General features: G+C 44.3%; 2 protein-coding genes across 2 annotated transcripts in view; one reads left to right on the top strand and one right to left on the bottom strand.

Moving 5' to 3' along the window:
• The window catches only part of SYN3 (synapsin III), a 520,265-nt gene that overhangs the window by 263,938 nt on the left and 229,030 nt on the right, over positions 1-27,297 (top strand). The gene's annotated exons all lie outside the window — the stretch shown is intronic.
• The window catches only part of TIMP3 (TIMP metallopeptidase inhibitor 3), a 68,974-nt gene that overhangs the window by 5,111 nt on the left and 36,566 nt on the right, over positions 1-27,297 (bottom strand). The window contains exons 2-4 of the mRNA XM_068277913.1: positions 14,110-14,192; positions 5,182-5,293; positions 2,441-2,562 (exon numbers count right to left, since the gene is read on the bottom strand). Coding sequence (XP_068134014.1) covers positions 2,441-2,562; positions 5,182-5,293; positions 14,110-14,192 — 317 coding nt within the window. The remainder of the gene's footprint in view (positions 1-2,440; positions 2,563-5,181; positions 5,294-14,109; positions 14,193-27,297) is intronic.

Genomic DNA, 27,297 nt, shown 5'->3' with positions numbered 1-27,297 from the left:
GTATATAAGTATATAAATACTTGTTCTACTTACATAACAGATGTATTGTACTGTCCGTGTTTTGATTTCAGTTAATTTTATACAGTAAATAAAGAGAAAACTGTTCCTGGCCTCATTTTCCATCTTAGCTCCCTCTGACTGAAGCCAATCTCGATGCCATTTCCTCCCTTACTGTTCTTTGTGTCCTAGAAACTGCCACGTTATATCTAGCTTACTTTGTAAACACATGTGAGCACAGCATAGATCGTATTTCAGCAGCTTCTGCAGTGCGTTGTATTTCCCTTCTCAGCCTCACATCACACTGAACTGCCCTCAGCCAATCAGTGAGGAGCAGGAATGTGGGAGGGGAGATAACAAGCTTCCCTCTTCCTGGCAATTTACCAGAAAGGATCCAGGCTGACTGAGGTAAGGTTCATTGCAGCAGAAACACTTATATGTTTGCAATGCACACTGTATGTAGACTGCATAATAAACACAGAGCAGTGGGTAAATGGAATTTGATTTTGTGGCTGACAAATCCCACTTTAAAGGGTAACTGCAGTGTTACAAAATATTTAATAAATGACTTCAGGACTAGGCCAAGTGATACGCAGAAAAGGTGCCCCATCACATATTTATCAGTAAAGTTATTGCCTTTTGTTTCTATCTCTAGGCCCGGCAATAAATGTCATAGGTGCCACCTAAGTACTACCTGTTAAAACTGTCTGCTCCCTTCACTCAGCACCCTTTATGTGCAGGGACATAAGTAAAAAACACTAAGGACTGTGTGTTCTACCTAAACTTCAGGATGAGGTTGTGCATATTTTGTATAGAGAAGAAAATTGGCTTGCAAGAGAGTTAAAAGAGGCCATCTATGTCAAGACAAGACAAATAACATTTATATCGCGCTTTTCTCCTAACGGACTCAAAGCGTCTATAGGCAGTAGAAGTGTTAGGGAGACTTGCCTAAGGTCTCCTACTGAATAGGTGCTGGCTTACTGAACAGGCAGAGCCGAGATTCGAACCCAGGTCTCCTGCATCAGAGGCAGAGCCCTTAACCATTACACCATCCAGCCACTCAGCCATGTCAAGTTGGAACAGTTTGGGAGGGACGAGGCATTAGCCACTCTATATCATACATATCAAACTCCAGCCCGCGGGCCAAATCTGGCCCTCAGAGCCATTACATTTGGCCCTCAAGTGCTTTCCCCACTTTGCATTATGTTTTGTCTACTCTAGGCCACCAGGGAAGCTATATTGAAGGTGAAGCTCTGGAAAACCAGGGAAGCCATATGGGGGAGGTAGTTAGAAAGCAATAAACACTAGGGAACTGTATAAGGGAGGGTGGGATCCACTAGACACCAGGGAACTGTATAGAGGAGGAAGGATCACTAGACATTTGGGAACTGTATAGGGGAGGGAGGACCACTAGACATCAGGGAACTGCATAGGGGTTGGAGGGGAGCCATTAGACACCAGGGAACTTTATAAGGTGATCAGTGTGTGTCAGTCAGTGTGTGTTCAATTTCGGCCCACTTTGTATTTGAGTTTGACACCCCAGCTCTATATCATCAATTGCAATGGTGTTTTTTCACTTTTACCTAGACATTTTAAAGAAAATGTACACCTTCAGCCTGGTAGCTTAGACAACTGAAGGCAGCCATACATCAGACGACTTGGCGGCTGATCAACCATGCGATCTGATAATTATAAATTGCTGGAATTGGTCGGGAATCGGCCTGCGGTTTATGCCAACATATATGTCTCCGATCAGATTTGATCACAGAAAGATCTGTCTATTGGTCGCCAAAATCACTAGATGTATGGGCACCTCAACACCTGCAGAATGAGTGTGAAATGGATATAGTCTTTGTTGCCTGGAATAAAGGGATTACCTTGACAAAGTGTCTGGTTATCTTCTAATGCAGCAAAGAAATAAGACAAAACTTCTAGAACCCAACAGACATCCAGATGAAACTACATCAAATGTTATTTGGATTTTATCTCAATAGATAGTGCCTAAAGTACCATCTACAGTAGCAATGCACAGATGTCTTCTCAATCAACTCTGACCAAAGAGCTGATGATGGCCATTTGAGTTTTATGCTGGGAATACAAGTTACGTTTTTTGCGGAGAATCGTTCGGATAGATGCCTTCAATGATAACATTCTGATATTTGTCTGATTCTCCACTCGATTCTGTTCCGCTCGATTTCTCATAGAAGTGAATGGAAAAAAGATAAGCAAAATGAGCGGAAGATAAGAGAATCGCGCAGAGAATCAAATGGCTAATAGATCACACAGAGAATCGAACGCAAAAAACGTAACGTGTATTCCCAGCATTACCTTAATTTAAGGGCTCTTGCTTGCTATCTCCCAGGACAGCACAGTAAGATGATGACTGGCTCTCTTTATGTTGTGACTGTATACCACAGGGCACAGACAGGCAATTTCCTCTTACCTTGCAGTTGCATCCCAAGTGATAGCGGTGGTTGAGTCCTTTACGCTGGGCCATAGTAAGCTTGTCCCACTTCTCAATCAGATTGCACAATCCAGTGTACACCTTCCCCTCATATACACGCCCTGGGCAGAGAAACACACCATATTAGTGACCTACCTATTCAGTAATGTTCATTCATACAGATCTACTGAAAGATCAGCATTTATCAATGGCCTACATGAAAGTAGAAGATCAGCTTCTATCAATGACCTACATGAAAGTATAGTAATGGGCAGCCTGGTGGATAAGCACTATAGCTGATATCTGGCACTCGGCTATTCAATAACCCAGCACTGGTGCCCAAACATTGCAGCTTTAGCAATCCTGTCTGTGATCCGATACGGCAGACCAGACAACATTTAAAACAATCGAGTACATGTGTGCTGGACCATGCGGGCTCTCCACCAATCTCCAGCTGTTCTGCATCTGGGCTGCTGCCCTGCTGAGGAGTGATAGTCAAATCTTATGTGAATTGTATGCAAATGTATGCAACTGCATCTACAGTGCCATGGAATATGTTGGCGCTTTATAAATCAGTAAAATGAGTAACTGCATGTGTTTGAATGTAAGTTAGCATAAAACTTTATAGTATACAGTATATAATAACAATACTAAATAAAAAAAAACAAATATATATAGTATCGTAATGGCAACAAAATAATACTTTTTCTCCTGCCGGATTCAAAGCACCAGAGCTGCAGCCACTAGGGAGCGCTCTATAGGCAGTAACAGTGTTAGAGAGTCTTGCCCAAGGACACCTTACAGAATAGGTGTCGGCTTACTGAACAGGAAAAGCCCAGAATTGAACCCAGGTCTCCTGTGTCAGAGGCAGATCCTCAACCATTACACTATCCAGCCGCTGCTGGATAATATAATTATTATACAGTATTATATCATAAAATGCTATATTTGCATATAAGCATAACATGGGCATCAACTTGAAATCCTTTGCATGTCATTGACCACCCCTATTGCTCAAAGACATTTATGTGAAATTTTCTATGTTCTCTCTAAAATGCAATATAGAACATTATAATGCAACTAGTGACTTGTCACTATACCGACGCGCGCATGCTTGCACACGACGCCCGCTGCGCACACGCCCGCCCCCGTGACGCCCGTCGCACGCACACGCCCCCGTGACACCCCTCGTGCGCACATGCGCCCGCCCCTTCTGGTCCCGTCCTCCGGCTCTCGCCACCGTTGGCAGTGTCGCTGCGTCTTGTCCCTGCACATGCGCAGTGCTAAAAAGCACTGACACGGGGACAAAAACGGACGCAGAGACACTTGCCAATTATATATAGAGATAAGATTTTATAGCTTGCATTGAAGACAGTGGTTTTATTTTAAAATATCCCTCAGACATACAACAAAGGCCTCTAGAGCTTAACACACTGTGAGATTATTAGTATTTGTTGACAGAGGTAAGTCCATATGTCCTCCACAAGTGGCGCTGCTGTCATATCACCATTATTGTGCAATATGTGGCTCTGACAATGGGAGCGTTCGCTTTATCATATTGTAAAGGTCAGGGTGTGTTGCTGGTTGATGTGGGCAGGAAAACACTGCATGTTTAGACTTCAGTTTTATCATATCTCAGCTACAGTCTAGACCGGACTGTCACTGTCGCCTTGTGATAATCATCCCACGCTTTAGTGCGATATATCCAGCCTCAAACCAAGGGAGCTTCAATGGGACATCCTTGTGTTCTGTACAAAACAAGCATTTCATAACTTCTACTAACCAGCCTGTTAACATTGAATGAGGTGCAGAAAATACCCAGACACTTATGGAATACATGCACAAATAATATGGGAGGAGGAGGGATGACTGTGCAGCGCAGGATGGAGCGGCTTTTTGAAGGAGGGTAAGGAGGAGAACAATGTGCTTGACTGAGATGATCCAGCACTCCAGATATCTCGACAACGTATTGCAAAGGCTGTACACACACTAGACCAGGGGTCCACAACATTTTTCAGCCCGGAAACCGCTATCCAGACCAAACTTTTCTCTGGGGCCGGGGGGCTGGTTAGTGGCTGTAGCCCACCCCCCTTCCCCGATTTGGAATGTAGTATATAGGTAAGTAGGTATCTAGTATAGTTAGTTAGGTAGTATAGTTTCCCAAGTATAGGTAGTATAGTTACCCCAGGATAGCTAGTATAGCTTCCCCTGGTATAGCTAGTATAGTTACTCCAGTAAAGCTAGTATAGTTACCTCAGTATAGCTAGTATAGTTAGCCTAGTATAGTTAGCCCAGTATAGCTAGTATAGTTACCCCAGTAAAGCTAGCATAGTTACCCCAGTAAAGCTAGTATAGTTACCCCAGTGTAGTTAGGATAGGTGCCCTGAGTGCCCCCTCCCCCCGCTGCCGACGCTCCTGTTACCTCATGAGCGGGCAGCCGCTTCCTCTCTTATATTCCCTGGTGGCCCCTCTCCTCTTTGTAGAATCTTCTATAACAGCATCTCGTCCCGCGGCTGCTGTAAAGAGGAAGGAAGCGAGACAGTGGCTTCCTGTAGCGGCGATATACATCACCGTTACCATGGAAACTGCTTTCCCGCTTTTTTCCCTTCCTTACAGCAGCCGTGGGACGCGCTGCTGTTATAGAACTCCGCCCTCACACCTCATCTGGCCCCAGTTCTGGAATACAACCTGCTCACTGATAGTGCCCCAGCTAGACACATGACTACTAGTCATTTACTCACCTGTTATCAGGTACTGATATTTGTTGACCTCGAGTTTAACCCCGCACAAGCTCTCTGAGGACTCTGTGTAGATATACTGGACTTGAGGCATCTTCTTAAAGCCACGGTACATCTGGGGAGGAGAGATAAGACATCTGATTGATACGTCTGAAGTTACATTACAGCCAAGCAAAAAAATCTCCATCAATGTGTTCCCCATATTGCTTGGCAGTTTTCCTTTCATTAAACAGCTCCAACACTTTCCCCCCTCCCTGCCTGCAGAACTGGAGTCAGCTGTAGGACAAAGGGTAGACTGAAGTCATCACTCATTGCTGGCGGAGAATATGCAAGCTTCATTAGCAACATAATGCAAAGATAAATGACAAAGGGCAAAGTGCAATATGTCACCAAAGCAATTCACAGCCTGCATAATGCCGCCTCTGCTGAGTGATTAGTGAGGGGTAATACCTGTAACTGTGCAAAGGGTTCAGTCATTTACAAATCACAGTCCATTACCTTCCCCATGGGCTGCACACAGCCTAAGCTCTCATTAGAAAGCACTGCAGTAGAAAGAGAGATTGAGATTGCAAGTGCGCGCATGTAGTAGTAGAATCTGCATTATCTGGCTCCTATGGGGATTGGTATGTCGTTCGGGTTGCTTGAGAGTTACTATTAAAAATAGGCCTAACCAATACTCTACCTTATACCATACCCACAGCATAAACCTTGTGTTAAAATGGTATGAAACTCTGAATTTCTTCTTTGCTCTAAAAGATTATTTAGAGCATAAAACCTACTACCACAAAAAAAAAAAAAAATTAAAAAAAAAAAAATTGTAGCAGAAAAGCATTCAAACAGTTAAACACGACTCTTGCTTCTTCAGCTTCTTCAATGAAAAGCTTTGTGAATCCTGCAAGACCATCTTTTACTGATTCTTTATAGACACAAATCTAAACTTAGGACCTGAATGACAAAAGAGGGATGAGATGATAAAATATTGGCTGTCCTTAAAGATGTACAGATGAAACCTGTATCCTGACCTGCATTACCTGCTCCTGACCATCCTCCTGCTGCCTCCCCCCCCTCACAGGACATCTTTAATATCCGACTTGCCCCTCTGGGAAGTGCACAAGCACTTTTGAACTGGGCATATGCAAGTTCTGAACTGTTCATGCCAAGTAAAAGGAAGCGCTCGTGCATGAGAGAAAGAAGTGATATTACTGTGATAATAAAGCAACTTTACATTGCTGTTATTATAGTTGAGCTCGGAAAGCAGCTAGTAAGTCAAGAGTTGGCTGAGGGCCCTTTTCCACTACAGCGTTTGCGATTGCTTAATCGCAAAACCGCAAACCGCTAGTGATTTGTCAAATCGCTACAGTTTGCTTTTAGCATAGGAATCGCGGTAGGTCATTTCCACTACCGCGATTCGTTTTTGACCGGATCGCGATCGCGCGGCGGAGCGATTATTGCCGCGATTTTGCTATGCAGTGCATAGCATAGCAAAATCGCGGCCGCGAACGTCGGGGAATCGCCGGTAATTGCGATTCAGCAATCGCTAGCGTTCAGCGTGAACGCTAGCGATTGCTAGTGGAAAAGGGCCCTGAAAGTTCATCATTTCAGTCTGAAGTCACCACTGGCTCCTGATTAAAGTCTCTTCCATGGAATGGTCCAGTTAGCCAGGCATCTGGAGCTGATAAGGGAAATGACACCCTCAAAGCTGGGACCTATTAGCTCTGACACACCCAATAAAGCAAAAAAGCCATGTGATTAGCAGAGCTGCCTGCTTGCGGTGACAGCACTAATAGATGTTGCAACAGGTCCTCTTTATCACAATTAAGATATCAATCCTGCAAATGCCTTCCCACCCAGTGATGTCATCCTCACAGAGTTGGAGGATAATTACAGTAGATAGTTTGTGAAACATTACATCTCCGAATATTGCATTGAGTAGAACCTGTTAGAGTACAGTTGCATTCCATTATCAAAAATAAAGCATCACCACCGCATTGGTCTCTGATGGCAGAATTCCTAGGGCCAGGTCACCTTATGTACTGGTCAAGGGCTCTGCCTTTGACATGGGAGACCAGGGTCAATAGCTATTTAGTAAGGAGTCCTTGGGCAAGACTTTCTAACACTGCAGAGTGACCCCTTGAATGTTCCCTTAATGAATGCGGCTCTTGAATGCCTTAAGTCCAACAGGAGAAACGTGCTACACAAATGTTAGGATTATTATAAAATAAGGCTTTTAACTACCTGAACGCTAAGTGACAATACAAACAACAACAAACACAGAACACTTATATTGCGCTTTTCTCCTGGCGGACTCAAAGTGCCAGAGCTGCAGCCACTAGGACGCGCTCTATAGGCAGTAGCAGTGTTAGGGAGACTGGCCCAAGGTCTCCTACTGAATAGGTGCTGGCTTACTTACAGGCAGAGCCGAGATTCGAACCCAGGTCGCCTGTGTCAGAGGCAGAGCCCTTAACTTACTCCATCCAGCCACTGAGTGATCGTTTGTTTTTTATTTTTTACCATTTAGGTTTAATGTTCTTACTGTGTGGCTAGGACCTCAGCTCTTGTGACTGGTGGTGATCTCCAGTTCAATCCTCCCTTCATTCTGTGCAGTTAATTCAATAAGGGCTGGAACCCACAAGAGCGTTTTTTTGAGCATTTTGGCAGCGCTGCGATACGCTAGCGTTTTGCCAAAACGCTCAGCTGATGTTAATGGATGGGGCAACTTCCACAGGAGCGTTTGCGTTTCCCAGAAACGCAAACGCAGGACATGCAGCATTTTGGGAGCGTTAGCGCTTCAATGTAAAGTATTGAAACGCTAGCAGAAACGCTCAGCAAAACCTAAACTGAGCGGTTCTGCTAGCGTTTTGCGGTTCAGCACACTGTAACAAAATGAAAAATAATTCACAGGACCAATCAGGATAAAAACGCAAAACGCAAAACGCTAGGCACCCGCTGGGGAAAAAAATACAATGTTGCAAAACACAACCCAAAACGCGCATGAATCCGCTTGCAAACCGCTCAGACAAAACGCTAGCGGTTGCGTTTTGCGTTTGCGGTTTTCAGTGGGTTCCAGGCCTAACAGTCTCTCACAGTGCAGTGATCATTTGTGCTGCATTTTGTCACAACAATGGGTGGAAAGGTTGTGCCATAACAAAATTAACAGCTACTGTATATGAATCAGATCAGAGTTCTGAATATGGTTCCCTTACTCAGGTACTTGCTGGATCTGTCTGCCCCCCTCCTTTCTAGGCTGTATGAAAGGCCTGGGGACCACTGGAACATTTTCAGCCACAATTTGTGATTTTGAGGACCACTGGTAATTCCCAAAGTGCTAGGCTTATTAAAACCTATGGCCATAATTCCACTACCACGATTTGCGAGATGGAGCATTTTCGAAGTGATTTAATTCAGAGAATGCAGGGCCCAAAATCACGTTACTTGAAATCATTCTGGCAAAATCGTTCTCAAAAAAGCTTGCCATCCCTAAAGCTGTTTGATTTCAGTAAACAGGCATTTTCAGACCTGGAAAACTCGGGTTTTGGTGCTGCAATCGATGCCTGAGAATCAGCTATACAATAAATTAACTATTGGAAACTCCCTTCCCTGAAGTGCTTATTTCTATGGTATCTGACTGCTCCTGCAGACACTAAAGGGCTACCTAGGCCTCTGAGCTTCACCGATTGATGTTTGTTTGCACTAGAGAACCAGATGAAGAGCAAAGCAGTAAAGATGCCCATACATCAGATGATGTATGGGCAGATCGACCAAGAGACAGATTTCTCTCTGATCGATTCTGATCGCAGAGATCTGCTGGCTGCCCATGCACCACAGGCCGCTTCCCAAGAGATTACAGCATGAAATCTCTCAGAAATCGGCCTTGTGAAATTCGGCAGACACAGCTTATATGTAAACACAGGATGTTATCCCTTTGTCTGCTTCCATGAAAGCAGGAAGTAGACACACTGCAGATTTATTTCAGTAGTTCTGTAAGGTGTAACAAAGAAATGTTTTCCTTTAAAGATTATTATGCTATTGCTTATCTTTTAAAGCAGAGAGGAAGTTGTGAGTTCAGGTCCGCTTTAATTCTGCCTATCACTGCTGCTAGTTGCCAATCGCAGTCCCTATACCGCTGATGGGACTAAGTTATTGGATTAAGCTGTGGACCAGAATAATATTATTATAATTTTGATACAGCAACACCCCAACTATACACAACAGGGGGCACAAGTTCTGATGACCAAATAGAACTATGTACAGTAGAAATGCCACATTCAGCTCACTGTGATTCTGGTGTAATGATGCCAAAGTGACTGAATCTGAATCCAAACCCAGAGACCCCCACGTGGGCCCCCTTCAGATCTGTACACAAATAACACTATTGTTGCATAAACGGCATGTGGCCTGCTTGTCTCTCCCCAAAGCTTTATCCTCTTAATAAGTTGCAGGTTTCTCGACTGTGTGCCAAAGTATAAACTTTCCCTTTTCCCTCGGTGAGGAAGTAAGCCAGCCTCATGACTGCAGGTGAGAACTAGGAGGGGGGGGGGGGGACTGGGTGACAGCCCCAATCCAGAAGTTCCTACACTATGCCGTATATATTAGAATAAAACTATGATTGTTTGGCCACATAGCAATTGCAAATAAAATCTCAGTTTATGCCAGTTTATGCTTGGGTCACTGCTGTTGGTTCACCCTCCTCCCACATGCAGAGCATCTACATAGCTCCCAACTGTTCCTTTTTCAGAGGGACAGGCCCTCTTTGGAATCCCAATCCCTCTTTCTCCTCTTTCAGGACTGATGTTCAGATCTATGTAAAATATGTATTATTCTACTGAAAAATGGGTTTCATTGGCTTCAAACTTTTATTAGACTAAGCTCCTGAGGTCAGTGGTATGAGGTGGAGGGGCAGCCTCTCCCACATAAGACACCTATAGGCAAGAGCCTACAGTGCCTTATGGAAAATACGGCTTTGCATGGGTCAATAGCAGCCTGTATCAGCAAATGACTACTGAACAAACAATCAAAATACAGTCCATCAATGATCGTTAGTCCAACCCAGACTACGCAATTTCTACCATGCCTGGAAAATCAATCAAACTGCTGTCCTGCTAGTTTTGTACAGCTTAATTCTGAGAAAAATGTGCAGCTTTCAGTTTCCTACTGTTGTTCATACTGAAGGGACAAACATGCTTACTACAGTCTGTTCCCTGTGTTTTGTTTCTATGGCTGGTTTTTATGATCTGGATTTTATGTACAGGGGAGACGCCATCTTGCTGAGGAGGTCAGCAGTAAGTGCAGAACAGAGAGAATTCACGTACATTTTCAAGCCCAAACTCAGGCACAGAAAGGGTGAATCCATAAAGCATAATCAATTAGTACTTGTAAAACAGAAAGGGAAACCGAGAGCCCAATATAGTGTACAAAACTTCACAATGTGTGTGAAAAGATCAAGTAGATATACTGACAATAGTGGGCTACCACTCAGGCAACCACTTTATAGACAGGTGGGGTGATTATGACCTGACCCCACTCAGGTTAGGAAGTCGCTCTCTGTAGATAGAAAAAGGGGGTAACACCCCTCCACCAAAGGTGGACTAAGTATTGTATAAATACTTGACCAGAGGCACTAAAAAAGAATTAAAACATCTAAAAACCATTTAATAGAGGGTAGTAGTGGTGGACTTACCTCCCTCGTGGACAGACACAAATCCATTATTTTTGTATCAGAAAAATAGCATTTATTAGATGTTCTAATTTGCATTGCGTTTCACAGGTATAGTCCTGCTTCATCAGGCAATTTACTGAGAAAAACTATTATAGGTGTGGAACACAGAGGCGCTTGGCTATGTTCCAGACCTATAATGTTTCATTGAGCCAAAACAGTAAATCAATAATGTGATAAATAAATCACTTTTTTTAAGTTTTAAACATAACATAAAACTATCTTAAAGAGAACCTGAGGTGGGTTCTAAGAATCCTATTAGCACACAGAGGCTGGGTCTGCATATAATGCCCAGCCTCTGTTGCTATACCGTCTCCCCCCTGCGCTCTGCTATGCCCCATAAATCAATCGCCGTGCTGGAGACGGCTGTTTACATGTGAAGCGTTGGTCTGCCACTCCCCCGCCTCCTCCATAGCGCCGGTCCCCGCCCGCGTCCCTTCCCACCATGCTGATTGGAGGGACGGGACAGGGATCGGCGCTATGGAGGAGGCGGGGGAGTGGCAGACTGACACTTCACATGTAAAAAGCCAGCTGGCGACACGCTGCGTGTCTCCAGCATGGTGATTGATTTATGGGGGGACAGCAGAGCACAGAGGGAGGCTTGGGGGAAACAGTATAGCAACAGAGGCTGGGTATTATATGCAGACCCAGCCTCTGTGTGCTAATTGGATTCTTAGAACCCACCTCGGGTTCTCTTTAAGGTCAGGAGGCAGGAGGATAGATACAATTGTTTATCTCATCAGTTTATTTACACTTGATTTTCATTTTAAGTTAACATTTGCTTTAAGAAGCATAAGTTGGGAATGCAGTCTTGTCGTCCAGGTTAATACATCTGAGGGGGGACTGCTGGCAGGCGAGGGGCTGCCACTCCTGTCTGCGGACCGGCCTTCAGAGACCAGGCACCACCAAATCCACTTTATTACTCCGCTCGGAAAATGACTTCACATGCCCAGAAACTTTTTTTTTGTCTTTTTGAATCCCCCCCAAATACCGTGCAAAAATAAGAGCGAGTGTGAAAGGCTAGAGTGGAATCTTGGAATGGAAGACCACCTCGGCCATGTCAGGCCCCCGGAGACAGCGTAATGAGGGGAGAGGCTGCTGACTTCATCTGTTTATCCATGCTGCGACTAGCGCTGGCGCGTTTCACTTGTGCTCGACTCTCCAGTGAAGTCACTCGCATAATTTAAACACAAAATCTGGCCTGAACAGTGTACAGATCTGGAGCCAGTCATCGGTGACTCCACCATATTCTACATTCTTAAATGACATGGCTTTACATTGCACAGTGGGCTCAATTCATTAAGACTGTGATATTGTTTCCTCGCTGGTGACATTTTAGAAATGCACCCTGTATGGATTTAAAGAGTTTAACCTGTGTCATTCCCCCTCATTTGTGTCTAATCACTAGTTGTAATTTGATCCTCCCCTGTGTCACATGACTACCTATCGCAGATAAGCCTATTTGAAAGTACAGGCTGTAAACAATATGTCTGCTTCCATGAATCAGGAAGTAGGAACAGTGCAGATTTATTTTAAGATTTGTATAAGCTGTAACAAATAAATGTTTTTTGTTTAAAGGTTATTATGCTGTGGTGTATCTTTTAGAGCAAAGAGGAGTTCTGAGTTGAGGTCCACTTTAAAAAGAAATCTACTGAAGCTGCCAATAGAAAAAGAAAAAGGAGGAAGTGAAAAATATCTTCTCTAAACATGCCTAGAATCGCTCTGAAATCTGCTTCAAAAACCTCTAGCGTTTTGCAGATCTGCCAGAGGATTTGGTGTGCACTGGCCTTCAGACATGTGAAAACTATGGCCCACTGCTCTCATTATTTCCCACTATGGTTCACACCTGCTTGCCTTTTCCTCTCCATCTGGCAGAACAAGCTGGAAACCGAACAGTTTGTTGAATGTTGATCAGTTTCAGGGGACATTAGTTGAAAGTACTCGGCCTTATTAATGGTACTGAGTGTGGCAGGGATAAGGACTGGAGGGGTGCAGGAATCAGATGATGTAGAGCAAGAGATTTTCAAGAAACGTTATTAGATCTCTTGTTTTAACAAAAAATTAGGGGGGGGATTTGACACTTTGAAGCCCTGCAGCGTTTCAAAGCTAAGGGCAAATATTTCCTATTGTAAAGTTGTGTCTTCTCGAAGTTTCACTTTGTAGAGAAGATTTACTTACGGTGTCCAGTTCAGAGAGCGTGAAAAAAGGAGTCTAAATTTAGCCTTGCTGAACTGCACTTCTGTGCGCCTTTTTTTTCCATTTGCCTTCTGGTTTTTGTGGACTTGCCAGGCACATTAAAGTTACTGTTGGAGTTGGTAGCATCACATGATTCCGTACGGCCAATAAAAATGACTGGCGCGGACAGCCTCATAAACTTGAGCAAAAGCAGAAGGTTTTACTGCGGGATGATGGCTCGGATAATGGTGATGCTGCCCAGAGATCAAAACAGAAAGAGAACCTGTAGCTACACATTCACCTAGTATTCTTTTGCAGTAGTGGTGGCTGGATAGTGTGCTGGTCTCTGACACAGGAGACCTTGGTTTGAAACGTGGCTCTTCCTGTTCAGTAAACCTGCACCTATTCAGTAAGGAGACCTTGGGCAATATTCCCTAGCATTGCTACTGCCTATAGGGCGCGCCGGTGAGTTGGGCACAGGATGAATTGAATGACGGCTCTCCCTGCTGCCACAAACCTCCCTGGCGACGTTAAGTACTGTTCCCCCTCTGAGTTGTTGCAATGGAGATGTTACCATTATACGCTCCGCACAGCATTACATTACATTACAAACAACCTGCTTCGGTCTGCTGTACTGTGTGAGCTCAATGTTACTAAATTAATTATTTCCCCATTCAGACTATCGATTAAAACACAAATTGAAGCAGGAGAACTAACACAAGAACAGGTATCAAACTTAAAGGGCACCTAACCCCCCCCCCCCCCCCCAAAAGGCATTTTACTTGCCTGGGGCTTCTTCCAGCCCCCCTGCAGTCATCCTGTTTCCAGCTGGGTGACTTGGTGAGTTGCCGGCCATCCTTAATCATGCTCCCGTAGCTGGGAGCTTTCTGCGCAGGTGCGGTAGACATTTTTACATGTTGCGCATGTGCAGACAGGAAGCATGCGGACCCGAGCCACGCATACAGGTGGCAGAGAGGCTCCAATTTCATGAATTGATTATGTTTTCTAGCCTTTTATATTTTGTAAAAATTCTGAACACTTACCTTCATCTGTTTTACAGTGTAACGCATGGTGCCAAAAGGACCATCATTCATCATCTTCTTCCCCACCACTTTGGCTCTGATCACTGCAAAAGAATCAAAACAACATACTGATTAGTGTTTAGTTATTATTATTCAATTATGTATTAGACACTATTATCAAAAGGGGAACTGTAATGGCATATAGTAGAATGCAGCAAATCATTCATGCTACATATCCTGGTTTCAGCATCAGAAACACTTCCTATAGCTATATATTGCTGTATACAGCCCCTCCCATTGAGACTTATCCTAGGCTGTTTATTGTGCAGATCCCTCCCCCCCCCCCCCAATCATTCTGGCATACCAGGTATATTGTTGTACTGGCTTTTGAATTCTCAGTAGTCCAACATTCTGCAGAGATAACCAGCCAGTACTAAAGATGTTGCTGCCTGTGCAATTTCAGAAAGTAAATCAGAGGAAAGATTAAAGATTTTAAGATGGGCCAACACTGACTAAATCAGTATATAACAATCTTCCTGTCCTGCGTCCTCCTGTGTCCATGTATCGTGCCTGTCGCGCATGCGTGACACGTGGATGGAATTTGGACAGCGGAGGGAGGCAAGCATGCGCAGACATGTGAGCACACGTGAATCGCGAAGTTAAGTGCGTGTGGATCACAGCCGTGCACACATTGCAGTGGGGATGGTCGCCGCCGAGGCCTAGCAGGTGGGCCTTTGTACTAGTAATTTATAAATAAATATTGTAAAATAAAAAGGAATTTTATACATTTTATACATGTCATTTTGATATAAGTTCCTCTTTAATGACAGCGTTGACCTGCTAAACTTAGAGCCAGAACCACTTTTTTGTAAAATTTCTTATACACTTTAAAGAGTTAACTAGTCCACCTCCTCATGAGCGATTCTCAGTATTACCTTTATTCTTTGCAAAAGTACTCCCTGAAAAGGAGCTATACAAAGTTGTCAGCCAGCTTCCCTACTTATTAGCGCACTATTTTGGCAGTTCGAGCATCTGCAGACTGCAGTTCTTTTGTAGATATATAGATGACCGAGGATCCCCCATGAGGAGATGGACTAGTCAGGTTTGAGAGAAACTTTAGCCTCATGCCTCACCGTTGAATTCATTTTCTAGAAAGTCCACCGTCATCTCTGACAAAATGGCAGCCTCCCTTTTGAATGTACAACAGGTGCACCTTACTGGGTTTGCTGTCAAATGCCTCTTGTGTTGCAGATGCTTAGTAAAAACTTGGTAAGTCACAGTTTTAGGTTTACAGCACAACCCCACCCATCGTGTCCTCATATTCCAAACACGCTTGTTTACACCCCTTACTTGTCGTCATCTGTTGCCATAGGCCTGCCAAGTCCGGAACGTTCCATAACAATATTATCCACAAGGTGGATGTCTTTAGAGCGTCCCAGTTGGCGAGGGTGCCGTCGAGTTATACAGGACCCATTGTTTCAGCATCCTATCGCTGCATAGCTTCCAGCACAACAGGGGTTAATGCCGTGGTTACCACGTTAATCCAGCCCTTGAGAAAATGCGCGCAGGGTATTCATCAGCAGCCGCGTGCAATAAACCGCTAACCACAGCCGGCGGCGAGGGCCAAGGAAAGGCGAAGTGTCACAGAGCTAAATAACACCACAGAGCTTTAGCTAGTGAGTTTAATATGGAAAAAAAAATGATATTATGAACAATAAATCTCAGTATAAGTAATAAGTATTTATAATAATAATAAGTATTTATAAACCTCACGTTCTTTCCTCGAATTGTGCTCAGTCACGTTGCAGAGGATAGAGGATTGTACGTACTGTATTTATGGCTGGATGAGGAAAGGGGGGGGGGGGGGGGCTGGGCAATGGCTAGAATTATGGCTTTGAATTATGTGAGCAGTCGCATTAAAGCAAACCTGAACTGAAAAGTCAAAATAAACAAGCATAGGTCATACTTACCTCCTGTGTAGTCTACTCAGCAATCTTTCTCCTCTACCTCATCCTGTTTGTCCACTGTGATCAATGGAGTTCTCTGTCCTCCATTTTGAAAACGGCCATTACCCCATAACAGCTTTGGGGTCAGCACACTGTTAGGGCCTGTTTCCACTACAGATTGGATGCAGAATGGATGCAGAAAAACGGACTAATTAATGCCTATAGGAAAATCTGCGTTTAGTGGAAACAGGCCCATAGGCTTTCATTGGAGTCAGTTTTTCTGCATCCAATCTGCGTGCAGTGGAAACAGGCCCTTAGACTTTAATATCGCCCACATAAGCCATAGGAAAATATGGACATTACCTTGCTTATCAGTTGTCCTTTCAGTTATAACTGTCAGTAATAACTGACGGCAGCTTATATATTTCAGTTCTGGCAAAATCTTGACAGAACTGGAAGGATTCATTGAAAGAAGAAAATGCTGAGCTTCTGAGAGGAACTGACGGGAGGTAAGTTTATAATCATCGCGTGTTAACCTATTAGTAGCAGTAGGATATTGTACCATGTTAGCCATCAGTAAAAGCAACATGTTTTGAATCAGGATGATACCATTTATTGGTTAACTTAAAAGAATAAGAGTAAGCAAGCTTTCAGCTTTGCAGCCTTCGTGGGGCTTCAATCCTGTTTCGAAATAGGATTGTAGCCCGACGAAGGCTGCAAAGCCGAAAGCTTGCTTACTCTTATTCTTTTAAGTTAGCCAATAAATGGTATCATCCTGATTCAAAACGTCTTGCGTTTACCTATTCTTAACACCCTGTGTGTACCAATTAACTCTCTGCTGTGGCAGGCAGCTGAAACAGCTGAGGGATCAAATTACAACTTGTGCTTAGTCACAGATGAGGGGGAATTTGACAGGCTAATCTCTCTAAATACATGCAGGGTGCATTTCTCTGTTTTCCTTCTGCCCTGTTCTGTGCAAGAGATCAGGTCCACTTTAAGACTTTGGTCAAAAGCGTGGCTCATCGATGTCATGCTGCATGGACCAGTCTCTCTCGCCATTCACGCTGCTCTCCTGTTGCAGCAGACCACTCGCTCTGCTGTCAGTATGACAGCAAAGCTCTGAGAGCCAGACAGGAGCCGATTTCATTGGCTCCTGAACATGTGATCACTGTGAGGTGTGAGCCAATCACTGCCAATCACAGTGATCACAGGGTCAGGAACCAACTAAATCAGCTCCTGACTGGCTCACGGTGCTCTGCTGTCATACCGACAGCAGAGCAAGTGGCTGCAGCGGCACAGTCATTTAAATCTACGCCCTGGAAGGGATAACAGGTCCCAACACAGGGCAGAGATTTCAATTAGCAAGGCCGGAAGCAGTTAAACGATAACGATGTAATGCCTCTGCCTCACAAGTCCTACCACAGAGCCACATCCAAGCCATACCTTGCACTGATAAAGGCCAATGCAGGATGAAACTGCTGTCTGCAAGTTAATTGCATGGCTCGGTGCTGCAAACTAGCAGTTCTAGAACTTCACCTGAGAATAATATAGACATTGCATAATATAGACATTGCGCTCACTGTCCTCACATGATACCGCAAGGATGTTATGTCTCGCTTGCTCACCAGGAGGTGAACTTTGCAAATACCTTCTATTTTAAGAAGGCAAAAATGGTACTATAAATGTAGCTGCGGTAATGAATCCTTCCCCATTCCAGCTGTTAGAGGGATAATATTTGTGGAGCTGGAGTGAGTAGCGTACGACAGGTGTGACCACGCAAGCTCACATCCCAGAACACTGAGGCGCCAAGCTATTCCTACAGTCACAGGAAGAAACAGGAGGTTATATACAGATCCGGGCCAGGCTCAGCCTCATACACACGTCAATATTGATGTTACTGAAATCAATGCCTGCACTGTACAACCCATTCCTGTAAGCTTCCTCCAACACTTCCTGGTGAAACTGCAGGTTTATAATGACCCAAAAGCGTGTAGAGGAGTCAGTCATGTCCGTATTTCAAGCGGACCTAAACTCCGAACTTCCTCTCTGCTCTAAAAGATAAGCAACAGAATAATAACCTGTAAAGAAAAACATTTCTTTGTTACAGCCGATACAAATCCTGAAATATATCTGCAGTGTGTCTACTTCCTGCTTTCATGGAAACAGACATAGGGTTAACATCCTTAGCTGTGTCGCCGGCTGACACAGCTGAGAGTTCAAATTACAGTTGTGATTAGTCACAGATGAGGAGGAATTAGGCTAAACTCTCTAAATACACACAGGGTGCATTTCTCTATGCTTTCTTTCTGTCCTGTGTAACTGTTCAAGCCCACTTTAACATCTTGTGCTTTTAAATTAGCCTCTCTGCCGGGGCAGTCAGCTGACACAGCTGAGGGATCAAATTACAACTTGTGATTAGACACAGATGAGGGGGAATTAGACAGGTTAAACTCTCTAAATACATACAGGGCGCATTTTTTCTATGTTTTCCTTCTGTGCTGTGCAAGAGTTCAGGGTCACCTTAAAGGGGAACTGAAGTAAGAGGTATACGGAGGCTGCCATATTTATTTCCTTTTAATCAAATCTAGTTGCCTGGCAGCCCTACTGGTCTATGTATCTGCAGTAGTATCTGAATAACACCAGAAACAAGCATGCAGCTAGTCTTGTCAGATCTGACTTTAAAGTCTGAAACACCTGATCTGCTGCATGCTTGTTCAGGGGCTATGGCTAATAGTATTAGAGGCAGAGGATCAGCAGGGCAGCCAACTTGTATTGATTAAAAGGAAATAAATATGGCAGCCTCCTTCCGTACCTCTTACTTCAGTTCCCCTTTAATATATAAGGTAAACTTTAAACTGAATACAGAGCGTTTTTCAGCCTGAAGGCAGAATTTGTTTTTCAGGGCCTCAGGACAACGAGCAGTTGGATATCTGATCATAGAGCCGTTTCTTGGCATAGGCAAGTAGTTGTTTGCTTAGGCTACCACCTGCTCTGAAGAACCATGCCAAACATACTATTTTTTATGAAAGTGTTATACACAGCTGCTAGTTGCATGAGGGAACAGATGTGGGTCAACTGTTCTCAGGGCTCACTGTTAATATTGCATCCAGTCAAGCTTACCAGGAATTTGTTAAAGTGGACATGAACTCGTGAGTCCTCTCTGCTCTAAAAGATACACAACAGCATAATAACCTTTAAACAAAAAATCAGTTCTTTGTTACAGCTGATAGAAATCCTAAAATAATCTGCACAATTTCTACTTCCTGATTCATGGAAGCAGACATATTGTTTATAGCCTGTGCTTTCAAATGGGATTATCTGTCATAGGCAGTCATGTGACGCGGGAGAGATCAAATTACAACTTGTGATTAGATACAAATGAGGGGGAATTAAACAGGCTAAACTCTCTAAATACACAAAGAGTGCATTTCTCTACATGTTCCTTCTGTCCTGTGCAAGAGTTCAGGTCCACTTCAAAGAGCACTTAGCCCCCCCCCTAAGGGTATTTAGGTAGCAACATTGATATCAGCCTTATTTTACTAACCCCCCCCCCCCCCCCCACACACACACACACACACCTCCCCATAACAGCCCCCTCCCACCGTGGCTTATCTCATGCACACACCATAAGTGCCCAACTGTCTGCATTAAGTTTCACCCCACCATCTGCACCAATATAATGTGGGCAGAGGCATATAGCATGGAGGGGCGATCACATATTATTGTGTAGCTACACTTGCCCATAGCCGTGCACCTATCCATACGGACTCAAGACCTCTAGTGTCTCGGCAGAGTCCTTTTAGCAGACTGAGGTTTTACAGCACCAATTCCTAACAAAGGGCCAGGTTTATCAAAGCATTACCGACAGCTTTTTCTTCTAAAACTGTTTTAACCAGCAGAGGAACTGTTCTGTATGATAATAAGAAACTTCTCAAATCCTACGTAATAGCGGCAGTTTAGCGTGGAATTCTAGAGCTGCACTACAGTTAAGAAAAGTGCAAATCCATCCCTAAACTGCTGCAGATTAAGAAGTGCTCAATAGCAGTTCTCCAGATAGTGCAGCAGTGCAGGCTAGATGTGATATGTGAAGTGCTCCTCCCCCTCACTCAGAGCCTGCTGACAGCAGACGTATTGGTTACCTCAGCAACAGTAATTTCCGTCACACACTGCACTGCCTGAGAGACCTTCCTAACTCCTCCTAACAGTTTAGGAAGGAATCTGCACTATTTAGTGATTTCTTCTGAGACAGTTCTGCACGGATTTCTAAAAACCTACCGATATTTTGTCTCGGACACTCTTGACAAATGTCCCCCATAGAGTACTCAGGGCTTCTACTGTAATGCTATTGGGAAATGTAATCTGGCATTCATATGGACCTTCCCATTTGCTGCATCCAGAGAGGAGAGGAAGCAAGCTATAGTGAGTATACCTGTTTTATGTGGCCCATGAAACAGGTATACTCTCTCTCTTCCCTTTCATATGCTTTGCACTCACTTATCAATCTGATTGCTATCAGAATATTCCTTGCTCACTTTCAGGTTTAGTTGGGCTCTAATCTACAAGCCAGGAGTCCTTGAAGTAGCACTCGTCTCGGAGGGTTAATTTGGAGCTTGGCATACTCCCAAATCTCGTCTTCCTTCCTGTTCAGGAAATCCAGAGTTCAGAACCTGAGGCCTTCGGTAGAAGCCGTCAAGCAACAGCTTCAGAAACGTTAATCCCCCCCCCCAGTTCCTAGGCTTTTATCTGTACACCATGTATGGCGAAAGTGGCAATTCTGCTGCCTTTAAAGCTATTCTTGGCTGAACTCGTGTCGCTTATGTAACCATTCCCATGCCAGGCCAACTCACAAAAATAAACGCATTCATTCTCATAATCCTATTTCCTTGGAAAAAAAAGTCTTTTTTTTTTCTATGCAGAACAAAAGTTCAAGTAAGGAGAGCAAGTAAGGTGGCATTCTGCGCAGCAGGCCTTATTCTGAGCAATTATCATACTTGACACCCACAGGCATTTTCCTTCCTGCATCATCCTTCCTGCTGTTCACACTGATAAAGTTGCGGGTTTTGAATGTGTGCGATAGTTTTCTGCCTCTGAAAAGTGCTAGGTTTAAGAGGTGTGTACACACATCCAATTTTGATTGGTTAATCATTAGCCAATTTGACCACTTCCCTATAGTATAAGGGCCAACACATTTTGAAAACTATGAACAGTTGTGTAGGTAAACTCATAGCACATGAAAGTGGTAACAGCGACCAATCAAAATTATATATGCGTATGCAGCCTAATGCCTGGTGCACACCATGCAATTTCCTGGCGGATAGACGCTTCAAATTGATTATTTCCAACGGTAGCAGGAAAAATGGGCTGAGGGTGGACAAAAAGGGCGCCGCCATAGACTTTAATGCAATTATCGTTAATACGGCAAAAAAAGCAGAAAAAAAGGGCACCGTGATAAATATCATTAACAACATTACTACATTATAGTTTTTGAAGTATGTTATCGTTTTAGAAGCTCGCAACGTTATAGTTTTTGTCATATTATTTTGTTTATAGTTACAGATTTAACGTTATCAAAAATATTATCGTTACTATGTGTAACAGGGTGTTTCTGCAGAGGGAGTGGTTAGGGTTAGGCACCACCAGGGGGAGTGGTTAGGCACCACCCGGGCAGCGGTTAGTTTTAGGCAACACCAGGGTGGTGGTTAGGGTTAGGCACCACCGGGGGGTAGAGTTAGGCATCACAGGGGGGGGGGGGGTTAGGGTTAGGTGGGGTGGGGGGGATAGGGGTAGGCACCACCAGGGGGGGGGGGTGATTAGGGTTAGGCACCACCGGAGGGGGGGGGGTAGAGTTAGGCATCACCAGGGGGGGGGGGGTGGTTAGGGTTAGGTGCCACCAGGGGTGGGTTCTGTGTGAGGGTAGGAGTGGGTTAAGCTGTATTGTTGAATTACGTAATGATATTTCACAATATCTTTTCGTTATTTCTTGTCTGTTTTTACAATGATATTTATCGTTAAAGCTTGACAACAATGTTTGTAGTTATCAGATTTTGTTAATAACCGGCGCCATTTCGTTATCAACCCTTTTTTTCATGCACGCTTTCCAACAGGTCCAATTGAATTTCTGATTGATTTTCTGATCACTTCTAGGTTTGCAATATATCGGACCTGTCAGAAATAATTGATTCGACCCATCTATCTATCTATTGGGAAATTGCATGGTGTGTAGCCGGCCAGCATTAGGCTGTGGCTACCACGTTTTAGGCTGAGTTCACAGCTGCTAAAGTTCTTGCGCATTTTTCCTTTATTGTGACATGTGACCACCATGCTAATCAATGGATGGTTCCTGACAATTCACATTACGTATGATTTTTCACTCGCATTGTATATGCAGAAAGAATTCGGATCGCTGGTCGCACCCTTTTCGAAAACCCAACTCGCGTTCTCTCTGTTTTTTACATTGTGCTGCTGTGGAAACAGGCCAACGTATTTTTACATGGAAACTTGTGAGGTATCCGCAAACATGCATACATGTGGGGTTTTTGTACATACAGGAGTGAAGCCAGGCTGAGGGCTGGAACCACTATGGGGTCTTTGCGGCAATGTGCTAAATTGCTGAAGTGCCGCAGTTTTACAGAGCAATCTCGATTTAGCTACTGTAGCCACTGATGCAATTACTCTGTGATCACTCACATAATGCTGCAAGCAGCGTTTTGCGATTGCTCTGCAATGACAACACGGCTAGCGAGACCACCAGCGATCGGCTAGCTCTGCCAAAGCGCTCCTAGTGGCTCCCAGTGGCCAGCGCTTAGACTACATTAGGATATGATCACATTCATGCACAAGTTGCAGTGAAAAGCATCCCACAGGGTTGCCCAGAACTGAACTCTCGGAGGCGGAAGAAGGGGCTGGGGACCAGCTACTGCTCTCTAGATTTATGTATGGAGAGAAACTCATCTGCAGCTCTGGTTTGAAGTATAGTAGAGAGGGACTAGAGGCCTCATAACGAACTGGGGGCCCTAAGCAATCACCCATGTTTCCCCCTGCAAGTCATGGCAAGTTGTAGAGACGTGTAGCAGCTACAGGTGGCTATTAATAGCTGAAGGTATTTGCAGAGTTATTTCTGTAGCTGCTATATTTCAGGTTTGTGTAGATACACATTGCTATTGTGGAGATGTTGCTAAAATTAGAAGTGCAAAAAAATAATTCCGCAAAAGATCGCATTCATAGGACCCGAGTTATTCTTATTGAATGCCACATTCAATGAGATGTATTGCAGTTCTCCTTCAAGGGGCCATTTTCATGTGCAGGTTTACCACACACAGGCACATTTACCGTAAGTCATATGGTGAGGACCCTCTGCATCAGTCACCTTTAAAGCTGTAAAGCAGACCTCTGGTATAAAAATAAACCTCACACTATTGGCACAGACAGCAGAAGTTATAACAGAGCAGCAGGAAAAAGTGTTCAAAAACTGACCACTTGTGCCATAAAATCTCGGTTTTGTTAATTGGCCTCCCCCTATTTGGAAAACTGCCATGGCAGTTTTCTGTCATTGCAAAGACAGCCAAGAGATTATAACATCTGTGGGTGGGAGGGGTGCTCTGCTACTACCTGTGCCACTGAGTCAGCCTGTCACAGAGAGGAGAGGTGGAGATATAATTAGTGCAGTGCCAGCTACAGTACAAGGCTAATCAGAGCTGTCAAAATGCTTCTCGGCTGCTTAAAGGACCTCTGTCGCGAAAATCTTAAAATTTTAAATACATGTAAACATTTACAGATCAGAAGTATGTTTCTTCCAGAGTAAAATGAGCCATAAATTACTTTTGTCCTATGTTGCTGTCACTTACAGTAAGTAGTAGAGATCTGACATTACCGACAGATTTTGGACTAGCCCATCTTCTCATGGGGGTTCTCAGGGTTTTCTTTATTTTTAAAAGCACTAAGTGAATGGCAGTAGCTCCGTCCAACTGCCAAAAAAGTGTGCAGCGAGCAGGGAGGCTGGCCAGCATCTTTGTATAAATCTTTTTCAGGGAATGTCTTTATAAAGAATAAAGGCCATGCAGAGAATCCCCTATGGAGAGATCGACTAGCCCAAAATCTGTCGGTAATGTCAGATTTTTACTACCTACTTTAAGTGACAGCAACATAGGAGGAAAGTAATGTATGGCTCATTTTACTCCTGAAGAAATGAACTTATTTGTATGTGTTTTAAATTTTACGATTTTCACGACAGTTCCTCTTTAATGAAGCAGTCAGCTGTTATTGCATTAGGTAAAAAAAAAAAGAGTGGGAACAGTCATAGTAAGTGCCATTCTTGCTCTTTTTCACTTTGGAATTTACGGCTGAGGTCCACTTTAAATGGTGCTTTTTGTATAAAAAAAATGTCCCTTTAGTTCAGAGTATAAAACTTCCTTAGCCTTCCTCTGTTAGTTGGATGCTGGTAGGGAATCCTGATTAGTAATTTCCGGGGTAATCTTCACCTAATCCACCATGCATGAGGACTCCACTTCCCTTCACACATGTCCTCTAGGAAACTCTACTCTGCATGTTATCCCTGGAATGGAGAAACATGATCTCCTGCTGCCTCTGCTGTGAGGTTATATAGGAGGTACGGCGGGGGTAGCTCTGCCACCAATTAAGCCCTTTTCCAGGGGAACGGAAGCCTCAGGGAGCTCAGCAACTTGGAGAGACCTGGATATCACACTCACACCTGTCTCTATATGGAGATGGTGGTAGAGCATCACCCTCATTCTGCACAGAGATGAAGTTTAATTTACTGCTCTTCGGGATTAGATTATGAGGCATTATTATTTTAATACTAGTAATCTACTCTCTGTAAGTAAAATACTATTTATATGCCCACCACAAAGCCCAGTAGCGACCCCTAAGGGTTAGCAGAATTGCCCAAACCGGTCGGGATGAACTAGAGAGTGGGCATCCTGAGGAGGCGGAATTGCTGAAACTGGTCGGGATGAACTAGAGAGTGGGCATCTCCAGGTTTTCACTCACCTCTTAGCACAATCTGTGCATTAGCGCTTGCTTATGTTGATGGGTCACGGTTGTTTAGGACCCACAATGTGAGTGTCTTGTTTTTATTTGTGTAGCTCTTTGAATAAATAAATGTTTTGTACCCCTGGACACTGATCAGTGCTTTTATTCATATTTGGTGATGTCACCTTGTCCATGAGCACTGGGTGTCTGCAGGAGGCTACTTAGCAGCTACACAAGAGAAGAATTACACACTATTGCTAGCGCTGAGGTTTTTCTTTTGGAATCTACTATCTCATCACTGTTGGTCTAAGGCCTCGTACACACATACAAGGAAAGTCAGGACTCTATCCCTCGGGCGACAGGACAGTTTGGGCTGATTGCCTGGAGGAAGCACATACAGACTCTATGCACAGAAGTGCCCAAGATAGGATTTCAACCTGTGATTGTAGCGCTTCTCCACCTAGCTGCTCAGTCCTATAGACTTGGGCTGTATGAAGGATCCATCAGTTTAACCTCCTGGGCGGTAAGGACTTGCTGAAAGCGGTATGGCCGACAGTGTTAGGCATACCGCCCAGGAGGTTAAACCCCTGAGGGAGCCTGTATGAGGCAAAACTGTTGGGTAAAGGGGAAGAATGGATTCAGGCAAAATCGAGTCCTTGGCAAGGTACACGTCTACTCTCCACCTGTTTGCCACTTAACCTTTTAGTTATAGAGAGAAGTAAGGAAATGGTCAGAGGAGGCGGCACCTAGTAAATGGAAATATATATAAGAAAAGACAACAGAATCGAATCAGAAATCACTCGGAAAATCGCATCGGAAATCAATCGAATGGAAAAATCAACAGAAAAAACGCATCGTGTGTACCCAGCATAAGTTACCAAGTGGATGCTCTAGCTCTGCTCCTACTTATATTATATCTGACCCCCCCCCCCCCCACGCCCCGCAGATTGGATTGAACTAAATAAAAGGGTTCCTAGCTATTCTTAGTGGTTGTGACACGCCCTATAGACCTATCTGATGTGAGTCACTACTGAACTGCTATCTATAAGGAAGAGGGCGTTGACACTAGGATGATGATTGAACACCCGTTGTGTTATAAATAAGCACAAACTTGTTTGTGATGTGTATTTCCATGCACTGAGTATGGTATCTTAGTAGCAATTAAGGTAGCCATACACTGGTCGATTTGCCATCAGATTCGACCAACAGATAGATCCCTTTCTGATCGAATCTGATCAGAGAGGGATCGTATGGCTACCTTTACTGCAAACAGATTGTGAACCGATTTCAGCCTGAAACCATTCTCAATCTGTGGAGCTGCCGCCGCTCCCGCCCGCATGCCCGCATACATTACCTGCTCCGCCGGCGCGACTGCCCCCGGTCACCGCTGCTCCGTCTCCGCTCTGGTCTCCAGGTCCGGCATGCTTTACTTCTTCCTGCCCGGCAGGAAGTTTAAACAGTAGAGCGCCCTCTACTGTTTAAACTTCCTGCCGGGCAGGAGGATCTGAAGCATGCCGGAGACCAGAGCAGAGACGGAGCAGCGGTGACCGGGGGCAGTCGCGCTGGCGGAGCAGGTAATGTATTGCCGCTCTATTGCGTCGGTCGTCGGGCACTCGAACGCCGCTAGCAACACGCTCCCTACCCGTGGGCGATCAACGGTAATTTTCCGCATGGAGCGATCGGACGAAATGGATCAAATTTCGGCGTGTAGCGCGAACGACTGTCGAAACGGCGGCAAATCGGGCCAGTGTATAGCCAGCTTAAATGCCCTGGACGTGTTTGTTAAAGTGAACTGAGCAGCATTTTTAGCCCCCTGGGCATCTCAATAGCATGTTAAAAATGCATGCTAACAATGATGCTCATTACTAAAAAAAATATCAATTTTTACCTCTTCTTTTTACATTTAAATGTTTGTTAGAGGCTTTTATTGCCCTATTTCTCTGGCCTTCAGTCTGCAGAAAGTGCAGGCAGATAAGGACTGCTGTAACTAGCAGTAGCAACGAGCAAACAAAAGCTTTCATAATCGGGGGGGAGTTAGAACACTGTGCTACGAACACAACCTTGATTACCTTCACACCTTTCCCTGGATAATTGATGGCAGAGAGAAGGTGAAGGGGGACATTGGCAGCTCCTATAGCTATTAGAAACCAGGACAAACTGCAGGAAAAAAAAGCTGCTTGGATCCCTTTAAGGTGCATGAGAGGGAGGGAGCAAATTTAGTAGGTAATAGAGTATTGCGCCTGCGGTACATGGGTAATGCAAGCATTTTTGCGGT

The sequence above is a fragment of the Hyperolius riggenbachi genome, chromosome 3 (genome assembly GCF_040937935.1).
Source record: "Hyperolius riggenbachi isolate aHypRig1 chromosome 3, aHypRig1.pri, whole genome shotgun sequence".
NCBI lineage: Eukaryota > Metazoa > Chordata > Amphibia > Anura > Hyperoliidae > Hyperolius > Hyperolius riggenbachi.
This window is presented reverse-complemented; position numbering and strand designations above follow the sequence as displayed.